The 16,857-nt window shown below is 31.3% G+C and overlaps 1 protein-coding gene across 1 annotated transcript; it reads right to left on the reverse strand.

Moving 5' to 3' along the window:
* Positions 1-1,157: 1,157 nt before the first annotated feature.
* Positions 1,158-3,025, reverse strand: LOC135135223 (cathepsin B-like). Its single transcript, XM_064064243.1, has 4 exons — positions 2,649-3,025; positions 2,391-2,591; positions 1,550-1,808; positions 1,158-1,493 (listed from the first exon to the last, which is right to left on the reverse strand). The coding sequence occupies exons 1-4, from the start codon at positions 2,991-2,993 to the stop codon at positions 1,288-1,290; spliced, it is 1,011 nt and encodes a 336-aa protein (XP_063920313.1). The 5' UTR covers positions 2,994-3,025; the 3' UTR covers positions 1,158-1,287.
* Between the last annotated feature and the right edge of the window lie 13,832 nt (positions 3,026-16,857).

Genomic DNA, 16,857 nt, shown 5'->3' on the forward strand with positions numbered 1-16,857 from the left:
AGTACATAAAATCGTTTAACCTGTTTAATTGTGCAAACGTCTTCTCATCTGACCATTTCTTTTTCTAACTAGGTAGACGTTCAAAGAAATATTGTTGCGCAGAAGTCGCTGGTAAAACCTAGCAAAAGTTTTGAACGTAGATGTCCATCCTGCGGTCTGGCGAATGGTATCTAGGAAAGTGCCTCTGAGAGCGGCAGCGGAAGTGCTGGCATGACGAGTGGAATATGCTTTATATATATTTGTGTTCAGATCAGAAGACGTTTGCACAATTTGTATTTTATTGGTGTGAATATGTTATTTTGTCTTTTATTCTCTGATGAGTGCGAAAATCTGTTAAAAATTAAGGGTTAATATCAGTGACTGACCTTCAGGAACCTATTAAAGTTACATTTTTAAGCACCGGGTGACAATTAATGATTAAAGTAAATTTGAATTTGATCACTGTCATTAATATTGTCACTTGGTATTATTTTATTTTTTAAACAAACGGATTTTTTAAGTCAAAGAATTTGTTTATTTCAGCGCTTAGAGTTACTATATAACTCACTAACCGCTTTTTATATTTAATGCATTCTTTGAGTAATAGTGTAATTTATTTTTTACTATTTTTGTGATTCAATAAGCAACATAAGTTATTTTTCCTTTAGTTCATATAGTAATGTTTGTTACTTTGTGGTCGTTAGATGACACAAATTTAAATCAATTTTAATTTAGATTTAAAAAACCGTTTTTAACTTGTGTGTACTTTTGCTGTAAATGATCAATTAAAGTGTTGCTTTAGACAGTTTTACATACGCCTTGTTTAAACAGATATTTAAAGCGTTGATTACAAGACCCGCTATAAAACTCTTTCTAAATTAAAATATAAATTGGACACATTTCACTAAAAATAAATAACATAATTTAGCTCTATAATTTACATCTGTGACCGTAACTTTTAAAGTTTTCTTTTTGCTTCCCTCTCAGGTGCCCGTTCCAACATCGTTAAACCTTACCTTCCTGTTAACGAAGTCTTTTTTATAAACGTAGATAATTTCTTGACTTCTGCGTCTTTAATTAAAATTCCTGTGTTGATTCGTCGACTGTATAAGAGCTTTATTATTACCCATTTTTAAAAATTATTAATAATAAATGTTAAATATTTATAGAAAAAATAATTTTCTTTTTTATTTTTTTATTTTTATTTTCAATTTCAAATACTTGCTATTAGAAAAAAGACATTTTAATATACTTATTACAATAAATCTCTAGTATAATCGACCAATATTAACAATTTTCATTGATACTTTAAAATTCAGGAGTACCACCAAGAATATCAGATTCGATGTTACATTCGTTTGAGCCACGCAGAATTTTGAAGTAACCTTTATCACCCCAGTCTTCATTCCAAGAGTTAGCAATGAGCCAGTAAGGAGTATCATTTTCGACTCCCCAACCCAAGATTTTCACAGCGTGTCCACCAGCATAATCTCCACTGACGTGTTGGTATACACCTAAAACGTCAAACATTAACATCCCTAAAACCCGCAAAAATAACCAAGGAGCATACCGCTCTTGTACGACAAGAAATCTTCATATACGTCATAGTCAGCTTCAACTGGTCCAAAATGGAAAATTTCCCACTGAATTTGGTGTTCGGTGCTCTTGATGGCATAAGATAACCCAGTTCTTTTGTCAGGTTCATATTCGATATTCGTTCCCTCGTCGCAGGTCGATTTGCAAGTTGGGGTACTCTGAACGTCGCCACATGGTTCTAGGGGACCATCGACGTGGTGGTCGCAGGGGGCGATGGAGTAGGCTTTGCAACCCTAATGTTAAGATACATAAGTTTTTATTTTTTATCATATGAACAATATTGAACAAATAAAGCTACTTTTATCTAAATTGTTATTTATGAAAAATTGAAAAAATTGAAATTGAAAAAAGAAAAAAATATAAAATCGAAATATCGAAAAATTGTAAAAATATAGAAAATAAAAAACGCAACGAAATTTGAAGAAACGAAAAATTAAAGAATCGAAAATCTAAAAACTGAAAAATTTAAAACTCGAACAAATCTAAAAAGACGGGGAAAACAGTGAGATGTAAATGAAGTCAACAACGAGACGAAGACAAAATCATCCCAAATTTAAAAAATAAAATATTTAATTTCTAATAATTGCCTTGATTGTTATAAAAAATAATGAAATGAACATGTCTTTCTGTACAGAATGTTCCACGGATCTATTCGATTTTTTTAGCAATTTTCTAAGCTAATAACAATCGAGAACTAATAAATACTTCACAATGTTCAAATTCTCAAACATGTGTATTAGCAAGGAGCATGTTTTTCAAAAATGGGACAAAATATGTCTTAATAACCAGTGCCCTTGTGTTATAGAAAAACTTACATCACTGGTTCCATATTTGCCACCCGTGACGACACCAATCCTCTGCCAGTAAGACCAAGCTTCATCGGGCCATCCCCCGTTACATCCGTCTCCGCATTCGATACAACAGTCGTTCAAATCTTCAGCTGAAATGCTAACTTTAACGGTGCCGTTGGACTGGATGCAAATTCGGTCGCTGATGGCTTCAACCGCCCCGAATGCCTAGAGTTAATAATTCCGTACAATAACTGTTTAAGCGAATTACGGTATGGTAAATACCCAACAGGAACCGCAGGTCGCTTGGTCCCTAATATCCCCGATTATAGATGCACATTCAGGCCATGCCTCTCTGGCGTCGAAGGATTCTGGAATGTCGTCGCTAATCACGGAATGAACCCTGTAAGACACTTTGCGAGCAGCGTCTGGTTTTTTTGGGAGGACCCCCAGAAGTTTTTTAATGTCGGACAGTGGGGTGCTGATGTCGAAATTTCTTCCGGCTTTCCATGTTGTTTTCTTGCTGTTGATCGATGCTATGAATTCGTCGGAAAGGGGATGCGGTTTTACGCCCCCATAACTCAGAGCAATTGTCGCAAGGACTACAGAGAAAAGTAGAACGTACTTCATTTTATCTACGATCAGTGACGAAGAAAAACTGGTTGGAGGAGCGAGTCCTGTGTTCTTTTATAGGGAAAATGATTTTAATATGAAAGAAGTTTTCACTCTATAAAGTAGACAACAATGTTATCTCTCTACTTCAACTCGATTAGATGCTGCCTTTAACGAACAAGTGGCTACTTGAATCAATATTGATGAGTTCTTGAAAAAGTCACAAGTGATAAGGGGAACTTTGTCCTACATTATCGATAAGTTCGTAAGTTTAGCAACCGGAAACAATCTTAGAGGAACTGGAATCTTTTTTTGTTTGTTTCACAGGATCAAAGAGATAAGCATTTAAGTACATTTCGCATATGTTCACGACAATGTAATATAATAAAAACAATATTAAATACATATCGACTGTGCAAGATTTTGATATAAATACATAGTTTCAGTTCAGTGACAATTTGACCCATATACAAAATATGTACAGACTTAAAAGAATGAAAAAAAATGCATTTGAAAAAATAATATTTTTTATGTCTTAATTTATTTTTACTTAAATGCAGGAAATCTGTTAAACAAAACAAATACAGTATTACATGGTTAAGAACAAACAAACAATGTAGATAATATAAATATGAAGGTAATATGAAAATTTAGTGTTATTGAAAGTTGTAAGTCTTGATAAAAAAATTCCACATCAATCAAAATTACATATTTTTTGTTAATCAACTGAACAATGTGTGTTTGAAGTACAAGTACAAGTTCGGAAATAGTCATTATTTGTCAACACAAAACTATGTGTTATCGTTATCACTTAGTCATCAATGTCATAAGAAAATATTTTTCCAAGGACCGTTTTTGGAAATTAGTTTATCGTGTCGTCAGGTTCATTTATGATTAGTCATAGGTATTTTCAATGAATATAAATTTATTAAAATGTAGTAGTTTTAAAATGTATGTACGTATTAAAAATTCTCTGGGAATAATTTACAAATATCTTGGCAACATATTAATACTTACATTAACTTAAGTGGTAATATTATTTTAATAAAATGTTAGTTTATTTGAAAAAGTCGTTTTTACTTCCCCAGCGTAAGAGAAAGAAGTATTCTAATAGGGTCCATCGGGCGACTGGATACTTTCATGTTTTCTCGACGTTTCATGACCCCCTAGAGTACGAAAAAAGTGGTCTCCCGTTTCAGCTTATCTGTCCTTTGTGTCGATTTTTATTCGACAGAAAATTTCCGAAGTTACTAAACCGATTGTCATCAAATTTGTCTAATCGTCCCTACCAACAATTTGATGACGTCTACGTAGTCAATAACATTTTATAAAATAACAGATTCCTACACTTGTGGTTTATGAATCTAGCCTCACTTTGTTTATTATTATATTACTAGTATTACATTGCGTCTATTCCAACAGATGTAAGTGTAAATTTCTTTTAAACAGAGATAATTGTAAAATTGTGAACAATAAATGTTACTAATTTATAAAACTGCAGTGTGGGTTAATAAAAACTAAATAACATCGGTTAATTCTTATTGGCTAAGGCCAATCGCTACGTTTTCTGAGTGGAATTTTCGGTCTATTTTCAGAATGTAATATCTGCGTTATTAACTGACTTATGGTTTTGAAATTTTAAATATATGTTGTCCATAACTTTCTTTGAATAACGGTGTTAAAAACAGTTTGTGATTATCCTTTTGTTTTAATTTTAATGAAATTTTTGCATAACGTATTTTTAAAAATTAATATCTCTATTGATCTCAGTTATTAAAGAAAATTTCAAAACACAGTTTCAACACTGTTTTCAGCTTACAAATTCCAGAAATCGTACCAGATATATCGTTTTTTGTTAGAAACGATACACAGTAAAAAAAAGCTTGTATCGTAGAAGTTGCTAACTTTTATTTTTATTATATCTCAGTTCCAACAAATAAAGTCAAAATAGACATGGTACGATTTCTAAAGTTATGCAAGCTGAAAACAGTGGTGAAAACGCCGTTCCAAAATTTCCATAAGTAACTGAAATATTGATTCTTTAAAATACGTGATGCAAAAATTGCAACAAAATTTAATAAATATATGATAATAAATTGTTAAAAAAAACTGCCCTCGCAGATAAGTTACATTTAAAATTAACCATATAAGCCAAACGTAGCAACTCCTCTTAATAATTTACTGACTCGACTTTTTTACTAAAAGTTAAAGGTAACCTCAAAAACGAATATCTGACAGTGCAGATTTTGCCAACACAATTTTTACTTCCGCAGAATAAGCTATGGTATTTTATTGTAAGGAAGTCCATTAGACAAATGGCTACTTTCAAATTTTCTCGACATTTCATGACCCATAGAGTGCGAAAGAGTAGGTCTCGCGTTTCCATCCGTCTGTCGTCTATCTATTGTCTGTCTGTCGTCTCTCGGTTGTCCGTCTGTCGTTTCTCTGTGTCCGCCTGTCGACTCCCTGTCATCTGTCTGTGTCAATTTTTATTAGATAGAAGATTTCCGAAACTACTGGATCAACTAACAATGCGAAAACGTCATCTCCAAAAGTTAGAATAGGAGATTTCAATTTTATAAAATAACAGTCTTACAGTTGTGATTTATGAATCCGTGTTGAGTTTTTCACATTTTTGGAAAAAAAAATACATTTGCAATTTAATTTTGAAACTGCAAAACCGTATGCTCTGAAATCTTGCAAAGGTTTTAACGTTATAGTAAGTGTGGTAGATCGTTAACCGAGATTTATCCGCCTATCCATTTCCAGAAAACTAATGACATTTCCAGAAAACTAATGACATTATCTGAAAATTTTGCCAAATACTTGAGTCCTATCTAACATATGCATATGAATCAAACTAGTGGTTTATCTATGCCTTTATATTTTTTAGAGTTACTTATGCAGGGTAACTAAAAAAAATTAATGAATCAGGCAATCTATTTTAATGATCAAATCAAGAATGTTCCAGCTCCTTTTCCACAGGGGCGGCTGGTGCCAGGGGGCACAAGAGCACGTGCCCCCCCAAAATTACAACGTCTACAAACACACTGGACATAACAAAATAGTAATTTTCAATATTTAAAAAATTAGCTGGAAATTTGTGTCATAATTATCAAAACTAATTTTTTTATCTCGCTCCGCTTGTATAAAATGTATCAAAACTTACATCCACTTACATCTAAAGATGTTGTGTCTTGGATACATGGTATGTTATTGCTGATGAAGTGCTGATAAAAGCGGAGACGGAGACCAAATCATGGGTGATTTAGACGTTTTGTTACACCGTTGCCATGGAAACCGTGCGTTTAGTCAGTTGAAAAAAAATTTACGCAAACAACTGAAAATTTTGACAATAAAGTGTTAAATATTTTTGTGAATAACAAAAACAAAAGATTAGACTTTAATTATAAATAAAATTACATTCTAGTGAATGACAGTGTAAAATAAAAACTTTAACATTATTGTGTATGCATTGTGACTTTTATAAATTCTTAAATTCTGTGTAAAAATCAGAGTTTCATCATCACAACATCAACGTAAAATTTTGACCGAAGGCAAAAATGTATGTGAACAGATACTTTTTTACTTCTATTGAATGTATTTTTGTATTTGTTTCCGTCACACAATTTCGTCTATTAATTGGTAATAACAACTTGTTTTATATATATCCTCATATTTAACTCATCAATCAAATTGTGTCCCCCCATTTCAAAAGCCGAGCCTCCACTGCTTTTCTAGAAAATTTTAGTGTACAGTTATTATGTCGATTGATATAACGGGTGTTGTGTGGAAACGCATGTATTTTATTATTCCTCGTTATTAGTTGTCACCGATTAAATTTTAGCTAACTGTAGACATACTCCACAATTTTTACGAACATTCAAGGCCACCTTGATGACTTTTTCAATTGAACACTCGACATCTGTCTTTGCTAAAATATTGACGACGTCATCACAAAATTTTGTTATGGAAAAACTCACTTAAAACATGAGCACAGTATCCTCCTTTACCTGTACTTTAACAGTATGCACATATCTTTATTTTAACTTTTAAGGATTATCACAAAAGAAATAAAACTTGTGAACTTATAATTTAAATAACTTTAACCAGTTTGTTTTTACAATAATTCCATGGCTAACTGGACCAGGTTTTTTTTCATATCATAAGATACTTAAAGTTTGTTGTCGAACGTAAGTTTTTTCGTTCAAAAGTAACACTACAACTTACTTATTAGCTATTAGATTAAATAATATGTCTGAGCCCAAATAATTAATATCTCAGTGGAAGTTAAAAAAGGAAACTTAAGTTTCAACATAAGCGGGAGTTGGTATAATGTTGAAAGTTCACAAGTTTTTTTACACTTCAGCCTTCTACTTTCTTTTTTTTTCTACATATATTAATTTTAAGTATGTATTGAAAATATGTAAATTAAATTTTCTAACCAATTGCTAGTCATAATAGAAAAAAAAGGGCTCCATAATAAATAATAGCATTAGGTCCATAAGAATCTAGATCCGCCCCTGAGTGTCCCCTTGGATTTTGCGCCCCCACGGCGCAGGGGCTGCGAGAGTGTTATTTATGTTGCTCTTTTTAATAACTGTACTTCACTGTTGGGTTTGAGATTTCAGTAGAACCATATTTATTAAAAAAAAAATTTTCTTTTATGTAAAATACTGTGCGAATATTTATAAGATAAAATCTTATCTCATATTATTTTATCTGTGATTACTGATTACCTCTATGGTTTGCATATAAATTATATAATTAGAGATACAGTAATCAACACATATATCTTATTTGTATTTTTGTTTGAGCCTTTCCCATTTTTTAAATAATTTCATTCTCAAATAGCTTTTCTCACACTTCAACTATATTTGATATTTAACAGAAATGTTTACAGATGATGTCTAAAAAATTGATATATGGTTCGATTTATTTCATGAAACTGCCTGAAAGATTAATAGACACTAATACTTTTTATGTATAGTGTTGTAATGTGGACATCTAAATACACAATTCCATTTCTAATCTAAATGTATTAATTAGGTGTTAATAAATTTAGTAATTTTTTAATCAATTATATTCATATCGAATATACTTGAGAATTTAAATTAAAGTGTTTTAGTCCTCACTTAATAAAATGCTCGTAATATAGAGTTATGGAAAAATATGGAAAACATAATTTTAGTAAACTTAAAACGTAGCGTGAAAACCTTTCTGCTGATCGGTAGTATTGTAAATTAAGTAATTTAATAGCTACCTGTCAGGAGTATAATCTGAATTGTTAGTTCGCGATCGCAATACTCCCATAACTCAGCATACCAAATTTGGAAAAACGGCTTTAATTTTCTTCCCTAATTGAATTTACGACTTCTCCGAATCGTATATTTTGACACAACCACGCTGATTCAAATTTTGTCCTCGCACATTTGCAATTCAGGCAAGATAAACTTCAAAATCAGGTTACAGTAACATGTGCAGAGTGTTCAGTGCCCTGCTGGCATTTTTTAGTAAACCGGGTCAAACCCAGTTTTCATAGTAAACAAAGATGACCCCTTCTGACTCCGGAAGAGGCGCCTTGTCTCTGGCGTCAGAAATATTTCTGATTCTAGTGGGCACTCAAGTTTCCGTCTCTCTTGTGACACAGCAGCAGCGTCCTCCTTTAAACATTTCTCGTACCATCGGAAAAATCATCCAGCATTTTCCTTCTTGTTTCGAGAAACAACGACGCGCTCGCGTCTCGACATGTGGACAGAGCCGGACTTAAGTTATTGTGGGAAAACGGAGATGGACGCTTTCATTTTTGAATTTACAGTTAGTTCCTCAAAATTTTCAACTAATCATTTTGAATTTCCGTTGAAAAGTGATGTTATTGCCATAAAAGTATCAAAATAAACTACCTTATTTCACACAATACTTGAAATAAATGATTAACAATGAAACAATACTTTTTCACTACATTTTAGTGCTGATAAAGAAAATAGCCAAGATATTTTTTGTAATTGAAAGTGGAATATAATCCTTAATCTATTTTTTTTTCGGATTTATAGAATTGATTAATTTGTTGTTGTTATTATTTTATGTCACACGAAATTATTTAAATGTTAAAGAAACATTTCCAACTGTTTTTGGTACATTTTTAAAAATTGTAGTTTATACGAATGTGTTCCTTTTGAACTAAACATTACTTACAAATATTAATAAAGATACATCTATAGAAATAAAAAATACAACCTAAAACATAAGATTTTTTAGAACAATTTTCAAGAATTGCTCGACCTTCCATAATTGGAAAAATATGATGGAAATGATCATTTATTTTAGTTGTATAAAAAGCTAAAATTTTATAGGAGAATTTGGCCTTGGAGAAAAAAACAAAGGACATTTATTGATGACATTCTTAGACCAAGACAAACTATACAACAGAAAAGAAAATAGAGACGAATTACTCCGAATGGGACAACAAAGAATGAAATTGACCATACACTATCAACACAGAAACACATAGTAACAGACGTCCAGGACGTAAACAGACCTATGACAAGCAGTAAACATAAGTTGGTCAGGGCCAAAATAAAAGATTAGACGGCAGCGTTTATACAGCAAGAAAATAAGTACAATAAACAAAGACAAATTTTAAAAGAAAAAATAGGACAATATCAGGAACACGTTAGAATAAATCTTATAAATCACACATCAATTCCAGATGCAAGTATGAACGAAAGATACAGAAAAATAATTAAAACACTAAATAGGAGTACTAGCTTATAAAAAAAAATCCCCAATATAGGTGTCACAAGTATTGAGAAGAGCAAACGCTTGAAAAACAGAGAACTAATAAATGCCAACTCTGAAGAAATACCAAATAACAAAATTACAAAGTCTTACAACAGATGAAAAACCGAGGAGCTACTGGAGAAGACAAAATTCCACCTAAAATTTCAAATTAAATGAATTAAAAAGACCTATTTAAAAATGTTTCAAATGTCGAGATATACCAGACTAGAACATAAAATGAACTTACTCGCACATCAGCCCATAGAGCAAACTGGGTACAGTACCCTCAAACATTTAGATGGTCACCATTGTACCAATGTGGCTCGAAAAATGGGCTCCAATAAAAGCTCTCATGTTGAACTAAGAATCGACAAACAAAATCCCAGTAAGCAGAACAGTAAAGTAGGGCGATGTAATATCTCCCAGGCTATTTTAATGATCTTAGAGAATATATTCAAAAACATTAATCGAGAAAAAAGCATATTTTAATAGCAGGAAATCCGCTAAACAATTCTAGATCAAATTAACAACAATGAAATGATGGAAATGATCTCCACCACCAAATAAAAAAGATAAGACTTGATATAAAATTCTCCAAAACAAAACACTTGACTAACGACGACATCAACAGTGAAAATGTAACAACTGAACATTCGACAATACAAAAAACTTCACTCTACAGGAACAAATAATTATAATGGGAAAAGAAAATCAGAAATCCTAGACAGATACAAGAATACGCATAGAGAGGAAAACTGAAGACATGAAGATTTTTCAAAATAGAAAGAACAATATTTAATATCACTTTAAAATACAGAACAAATGTTGGGATTCATCCAAGCCTAGTTTAAGGGTAGAGTTGCTTAACTCCCATGATCTCTACGCTGGGCCTTTGAAACAAGAACTGAAAGTCTCAACTGGTAACAACCACAATACAGAAGATACTGGAAAAATTTAACAGAGACCAAAAGAAGAAGTTACAAGCACTAGGTGTATCAAAAAAATATGTTTTATTAGAAATGTATTATGGGACATTGCAAATTTTATGCTCTTGCATTCCGAAAAAATTGTCTGTCCAAAGTTTTATGTACCTGATGAAAGTCAATATAACAGAGTTCGTACTGCCACTTTTTAAAAAACTTAAAATTTTACCCTAGTCATCTTTATACGTTTTTAGTATTCTTCTTCTGGCATATAAAAATTTCAATAAAACTCAGACTTTCATCCTTATAACACCAGTGATCAAAGACAATCTAGATCACAGATGAGTACCTATTTTAAATATTTAAATAATGCCGACGTATACATATGATGGTTTTTATCTCTCATTTTTGTTCTGCTACTTTACATTTATTGTGTTTTGTGTTATTTTTATGCTCTGTTGACAATTATGTCGAGCCTAAACAAATATGCGTTAATTTTTATGGCAATAAACACTTCTATCTAATTTCTGTGCATCTGTTCCAGTTTTTATAAATTTTTTTAAGCTATGTCTCAGTTACAGATACTGTTATTTCTTTTTACATTTTTGTTTCGCCAGCCTAAGCTAGGGAAGTACTGTAATAGCCTTTATGCTACGGTTTCTATAGATCAGTGGTTCGCAAACTTTTATTATTGATGACACCCTAAAATTTTAAACAAAATTTGGCGGCACCCCACCAAGAACAGTTTTAATTGTAACTAATTTATTATCAAAAACACTTTATCACATGTTTGTATAATATGTAATTGATGTTAAGATTGTTTTATAAATATTTGTTTTTCATAATTTAAGCTTGTCTTTTAATGCCAAAATTTTTTCACTGCAGGTTAAAATATTTTCATTTCTACCTTGCATACTTGAATGTACAATTGTACATATTTTATTTAAGTGTTCAAAAATATTAGTTTAATAGGTCAAAAAATTGTTCAATATTTTCTGATTCAAAAAACGTTTATATCTGTTTTCTTAATTCCCAAAATCGGGAAAAAACACGGCCTTTAGACAGCCATCTTACTTCAGTATGAAGAAAATTAACATGTTCAGAACACATTTTCCATTACTGAACAGTTGTACCACATTAATAAAATCAGATCATCAATTATTATTTTTTAAAGTTGGTTCTGTGCTTATATTTACAAACATCATTATAAAATTTTCGCGGCACCCTCTTGGGGGATCCGCGGCACCCTAGTGTGCCGCGGCACCCAGTTTGCGAACCACTGCTATAGATAATACGAAAATATTTGTAATACTGTTTTCGTCCGTATGTCTAATCCATTCTTATTTTTAACCTTGAACCTGCAGATTTTTGGAGAACAATTCAAAATTGAACAAGAAAATTTCTGAAATTTAGAACCTGACAGATTGCTAATCAAAATTTGTCTATCCATCCCTACTAAAGTTCTGATGACGTCACTCAAAATTTTGCTAAATAAATCCTATTTAAAATATACACTCACACTTCGCAGGCGTTTCAATCAACAATAATTCATTTAAGAAACTGGACGTATTTGACTGTGTTTTAGAGAAGAAAGTAATTATATTTCACTAATTGTAGATCAGTTTTTAACAATAACTATATTTGTTGTAGATTGAACATAATTTTTTCAACCTCCAGAAAAAAAATTACGCAGGTAAACAAAATGTTTTCTCTACTATAAATTTTATTTTTTACCACTTACTAACAATTAATTACAGCTACACTTCTGTGGAAGCTAGCAGCGTGATTTTATTTTAATATAATACATGTTGCATTTTGTACGTCAAAGCGCATACTAGTTTGTCAAGCAAAAACATCACAGTAAAGAATTTACGTTATGTCGAACGTAACAAATACTTCGAGTTAAAAGTTTTTGTTTGAAGGACGAGCAAACGCTTTTTTTCTCGAAGCACTCGTTTCATTATGTATGATAAAAGAATTTCAGACAGAAAATTTTCAATAACGGGAAAGTTCCGATTGTAATTCAATAATTACAAAACAACCCGAGGTATTGAGCACTAATTGCCCATCATTCTCTGCTGTAATCTTTTTTCTTTGAAATGTATGGAGGTCATATATTAGCCGTAAAAATATTTTTCAGTGAAGTAATAACGTATAAAATCTTTATCTAATTGAATGGTAACAACCAAATGTGGACTATAGCTAGTAGAGAACTTTACTCATTTAGTTTCTCAGGATTATGAAATTTTCCAGAATTACACAATTCCGTACACGCGCGATTTGACGTGTGTAAAACGAACATTGTCCCCGTAACTACATATAAAAAAAATCAAGATTAATTTTAGGTCATTAGGTTTAATAGTAAAATACGTTATTGCGCTCACAAATATATTTTTATTTGATATGTCAATACTATCAAGCCTTCTTCAGGGCTCAAGATTTTTTATATTATCATACTTTCTTACACACCTATAAAAACTAAACACAGCACTCAAAACAAATGAAATTTAAAACTTTTAAAAATCCCGACACTGTAATGAAGGTCCCCTTGACCTTTAAAATAATCCATGTTTGTGAAAGCACGTTCCATTTAAAAGCTAAACAATGTTTAAAACGTAACTCCCTAAATCAACTTAAAAAATTTCCGACTATTAACCTTATCATTGAAATGTGATGGCAACAGCTTATTGATACGTAACATTTTCCTATTGCGAAGTATTTTAATTCGACTGTACTAAGTGTTCTGCTCGCAAAAGCAACCAGTTTATCATCTCCATTACAAAATGCGCTCCTAATTCAATGGAAGAAGCGTCAATTTTTAAAATAACAGTGTTATTTTTTGCAAAATTTGGATACTGTAAAATTAAAGAGTTTTGACATTCCACGTTTCAATTAAATGGCACATTTTCCATGGATAATCTATTTATTGGCGCTGCAAAATTTTATTTTTGTAATTTTTTTTCGTTCCCTATTTTTTCTCATAACAATACGATAATGCTTCAAATATTTTTCATTCCGTAATTTCTTGTACAGAAATATGGACTTTGCGGTTAAACTCCACCCTCCGGTCTCACGACGAATAAAAAAATTCATCACAATTGAGATGGGGCGGGTGGGTGGGGCTTCTCCACCGCAAGAATAAAATACTTAAAATATTAAATGGTGAATTCGAGGTTAGAATTATGTTTTAAGTATTATGTTGCTTAAAGTAAACTCTATACATTAAGAAAAATAAGCCAATGAGTAATGAACATTAACAGGTATAGAAGCACATTACTTTGCAGATTTGAAATAGAATTTACTTGGCAAAATTTCGAGATGACGTCATTAAATGTTTAACTGGGATGACTACACCATTTAGAAGCCATTCTTAACATAATTCGAGAACAATATACTTCACCTTAACTGTTGTCAAAGTACTACATGCTTCAGTAAACAAATTTGATAAGAATAAAAAATAACCCCCAAAAAGTTACGTGAGATAAAGCATAAACTTTAGTCGGAAGTACAAAAATAAATAATGAAAGTATGTGGCAGATTTGGTATAAATTTTTCGTGCTTCCAATTAGTTATTAAAAAATATATTGTAAGTAAATCTGCTTTAAACACAATTTATTAGGTGTTGAGATGTAGTATCGTTTCAAAGACAAAAGTAATTCTGTGTAAATGCCTTACAGTTTTTTCGTGATATTTCAAGTATTAGAACGTTGGTACATATATTCAAAAATAATAAATACTTTGAAAAGCAGAAGAAATGGAATTTTTTTCAAGATGGAACTCTACTATTCTTATCACTCCTCTGATGTTCTAGATTTGGAGATTTCTTAAAATTTTTCCTAAATATTTGCGGAATATTTTGTTTCAACAAAATGTCTTCTAGTAATCTAATCTAATCTCGAATTTAGAAAAGTATCTAGAGGAAAGCTACTTTTTCTATCCTGCATACTAAAAATCGATAAACCGAACTCAATGGACGTAATAATAAATTGTAAAAATAGTGTGACTAAATTCTGAGATTATAAAACCACTTCAAATTTTTCACATTTGTTGAAAGCGTTTTTTTTACCAAATAGAATTGAATTTTCCCTTTACTTATTTTGTAATTTAAATTTCCTGTTGTTATTTTGTCAAAATTATGACACAATCACAGGTCAAATTATCAAACATTATGTACTTTTTCCTGTTCACGGTATGTTGTCTAAAATACTTCGGTTGTTAACCCTTTTTTTTTTTTGTTTTTCAGTACCTTTATTCATTGCACAATAGTCAAATCAAGCCTTTTTAATTACGACTTAAGTAATGAAGATTGTTGTGTATGTAGGCATAAATAAGCAATAAGAACTTATCGAAATTCTTGAACAACTTATTATTAAGTCTTCTATAAATAAAACACTTGATTTGACAAGACAATCAAAGCAATTAAATACTTAGTTACAATGAAGTAGGTTTTAATATTCAAACTATTTCTACGAACGTTTTTATTTACAAATAAACTGATAACGTGCGATAAAAAAATTCCCTAATTACGGCTGATTTTTAGCTGCGTTTGTCATCGCAGATTGTAGAAGATAACAACAGAAATTAAAGCAAATCTCTCGAAATTCTTGATATTATAAAATTAGTCAAATACAAATTAGATTTTCTGGCATAAAAAAATGTACACAAGTACGACATCAACTTCTTATCTCATTAGACGCGTCTATTCGTTTTCAAAGAACATTTGCACTGGAGACCAAATATAAATAAGTGTGTTTTCGTTACATTATGCGTTCCAATCATAGGCAGTCGTGGAATATGGGTAACTAAAGAATGATACGTTAATGAATTCAGAAAAACAAGTTCTACGAGAACCGTAAACAATACATAGTGTCATAAAAAAAATTTAATGTAAATTTAGCTTCTTACACTGTTACTGGTATTACTTATCTGTATTTGTTTTAAAGTATAGAGGTTATCACAACAAACAGTTTGCAAAATATTTTTTTTTAATTCTTCGAAGAAGCGGGATTTGTTGATTGTTAAGGGCTAAGGGAAGAGATTTAAATCCATTTACATTATTCATAAGCAAACGATAAACGACTACTTCAAATCGTGCAAAAAGCCTCAAGAGGTTTTAATTTTTTTAAAAGTTTCTAACAAAGATAACGACTCAAAATTAGTGTCATTTCAAATTTTTTGTTGCAGTTTACTTTGAAATAAAATAGAAATATAAAAATTTAATCACCCTGCACGACAGACAAAGTTTGTTCGAAAATTGATTCGTAGGTGAATGAATTTTCAATTTCAAATGCATCTTCATTAAATATAGGTGAGGTTGGATGCAAATTTTGTGTTTTCAGTGTAAAATTTTATGAGCCTATTCCAGTCTACTATTAGTAGGGTCTTCCGTTGTTGTTCAACTGTGCCGTGATTTCCAATTGCAATGTTGTTTGATTTCAATCAAACTAACTCCAGTATTTGCGAGGACAGTGGAAGGATCTGTTTAAACAGCTTGTTGATTATTTGACAAGTTACGAAAATCCATAATTTTTTTCCTTTTACCTATTACTTGCCTTCAAATCGTCCGTTCTTTGCTTAAAAAAATCCTTTTAACTTCATTATTTGAGAGGAAGTGATCATATTTCTCTTCCCGAGCGAATAATTTTTTATTTGCTCTTATACGGAACTGTTAATTTGTTCTTGTATTGATATTTTTTTTAAACTAAATATTTCAGTTTAGAAAATAGAAAATAAATATTTTATACACATTTTACACAAACACGTGTTGGTCGAGATTACGATTTCAGCACAGGCAAGTAAGCTGAAAACCTTGGATAATTAAATTTTAACTCACTAGCGAGGGAAAATCTGATTTATCTTTTTGTTTTCAGTAACAACGCAGTTTTCACACCGTCAGATAAAAGGATACTCTACGTTTGTTGAATGAAAAATATTAAAAAGCTCACACATCTTCGTGTCGCAAATTTTAATAAAATCTGAGTTGAGAAAACATAGCAATTTCGTTTCACAAAAGGAGTTTAACTAATGTCGGCTATATGAATAGAAGCCTTTAATATATCTTGTCATATTCATCTAAAAATGACTTGAAAGATTAAGCACTGTGCCGGTATGCCCATATATAATGATAATACGGCCCTGCATCCAGCAGAAGCCGAGTGAATTCGGAGCACCGTCGTGAC

The sequence above is a fragment of the Zophobas morio genome, unplaced genomic scaffold (genome assembly GCF_036711695.1).
Source record: "Zophobas morio isolate AGI-343-1 ecotype UQ-CSIRO unplaced genomic scaffold, CSIRO_AGI_Zmor_V1 ptg000024l, whole genome shotgun sequence".
In the NCBI taxonomy this organism is placed as follows: domain Eukaryota; kingdom Metazoa; phylum Arthropoda; class Insecta; order Coleoptera; family Tenebrionidae; genus Zophobas; species Zophobas morio.

Excerpts from the sequence above, each read along its gene's own strand:
- LOC135135223 (XM_064064243.1), bottom strand. The coding sequence starts at position 2,993 with ATGAAGTACGTTCTACTTTTCTCTGTAGTCCTTGCGACAATTGCTCTG. Across the intron at positions 1,809-2,390 it reads GCAAATATGGAACCAGTGAT|GGTTGCAAAGCCTACTCCAT; the intron begins GTAAGTTTTTCT and ends TCTTAACATTAG. Across the intron at positions 1,494-1,549 it reads TTTCTTGTCGTACAAGAGCG|GTGTATACCAACACGTCAGT; the intron begins GTATGCTCCTTG and ends TTGACGTTTTAG.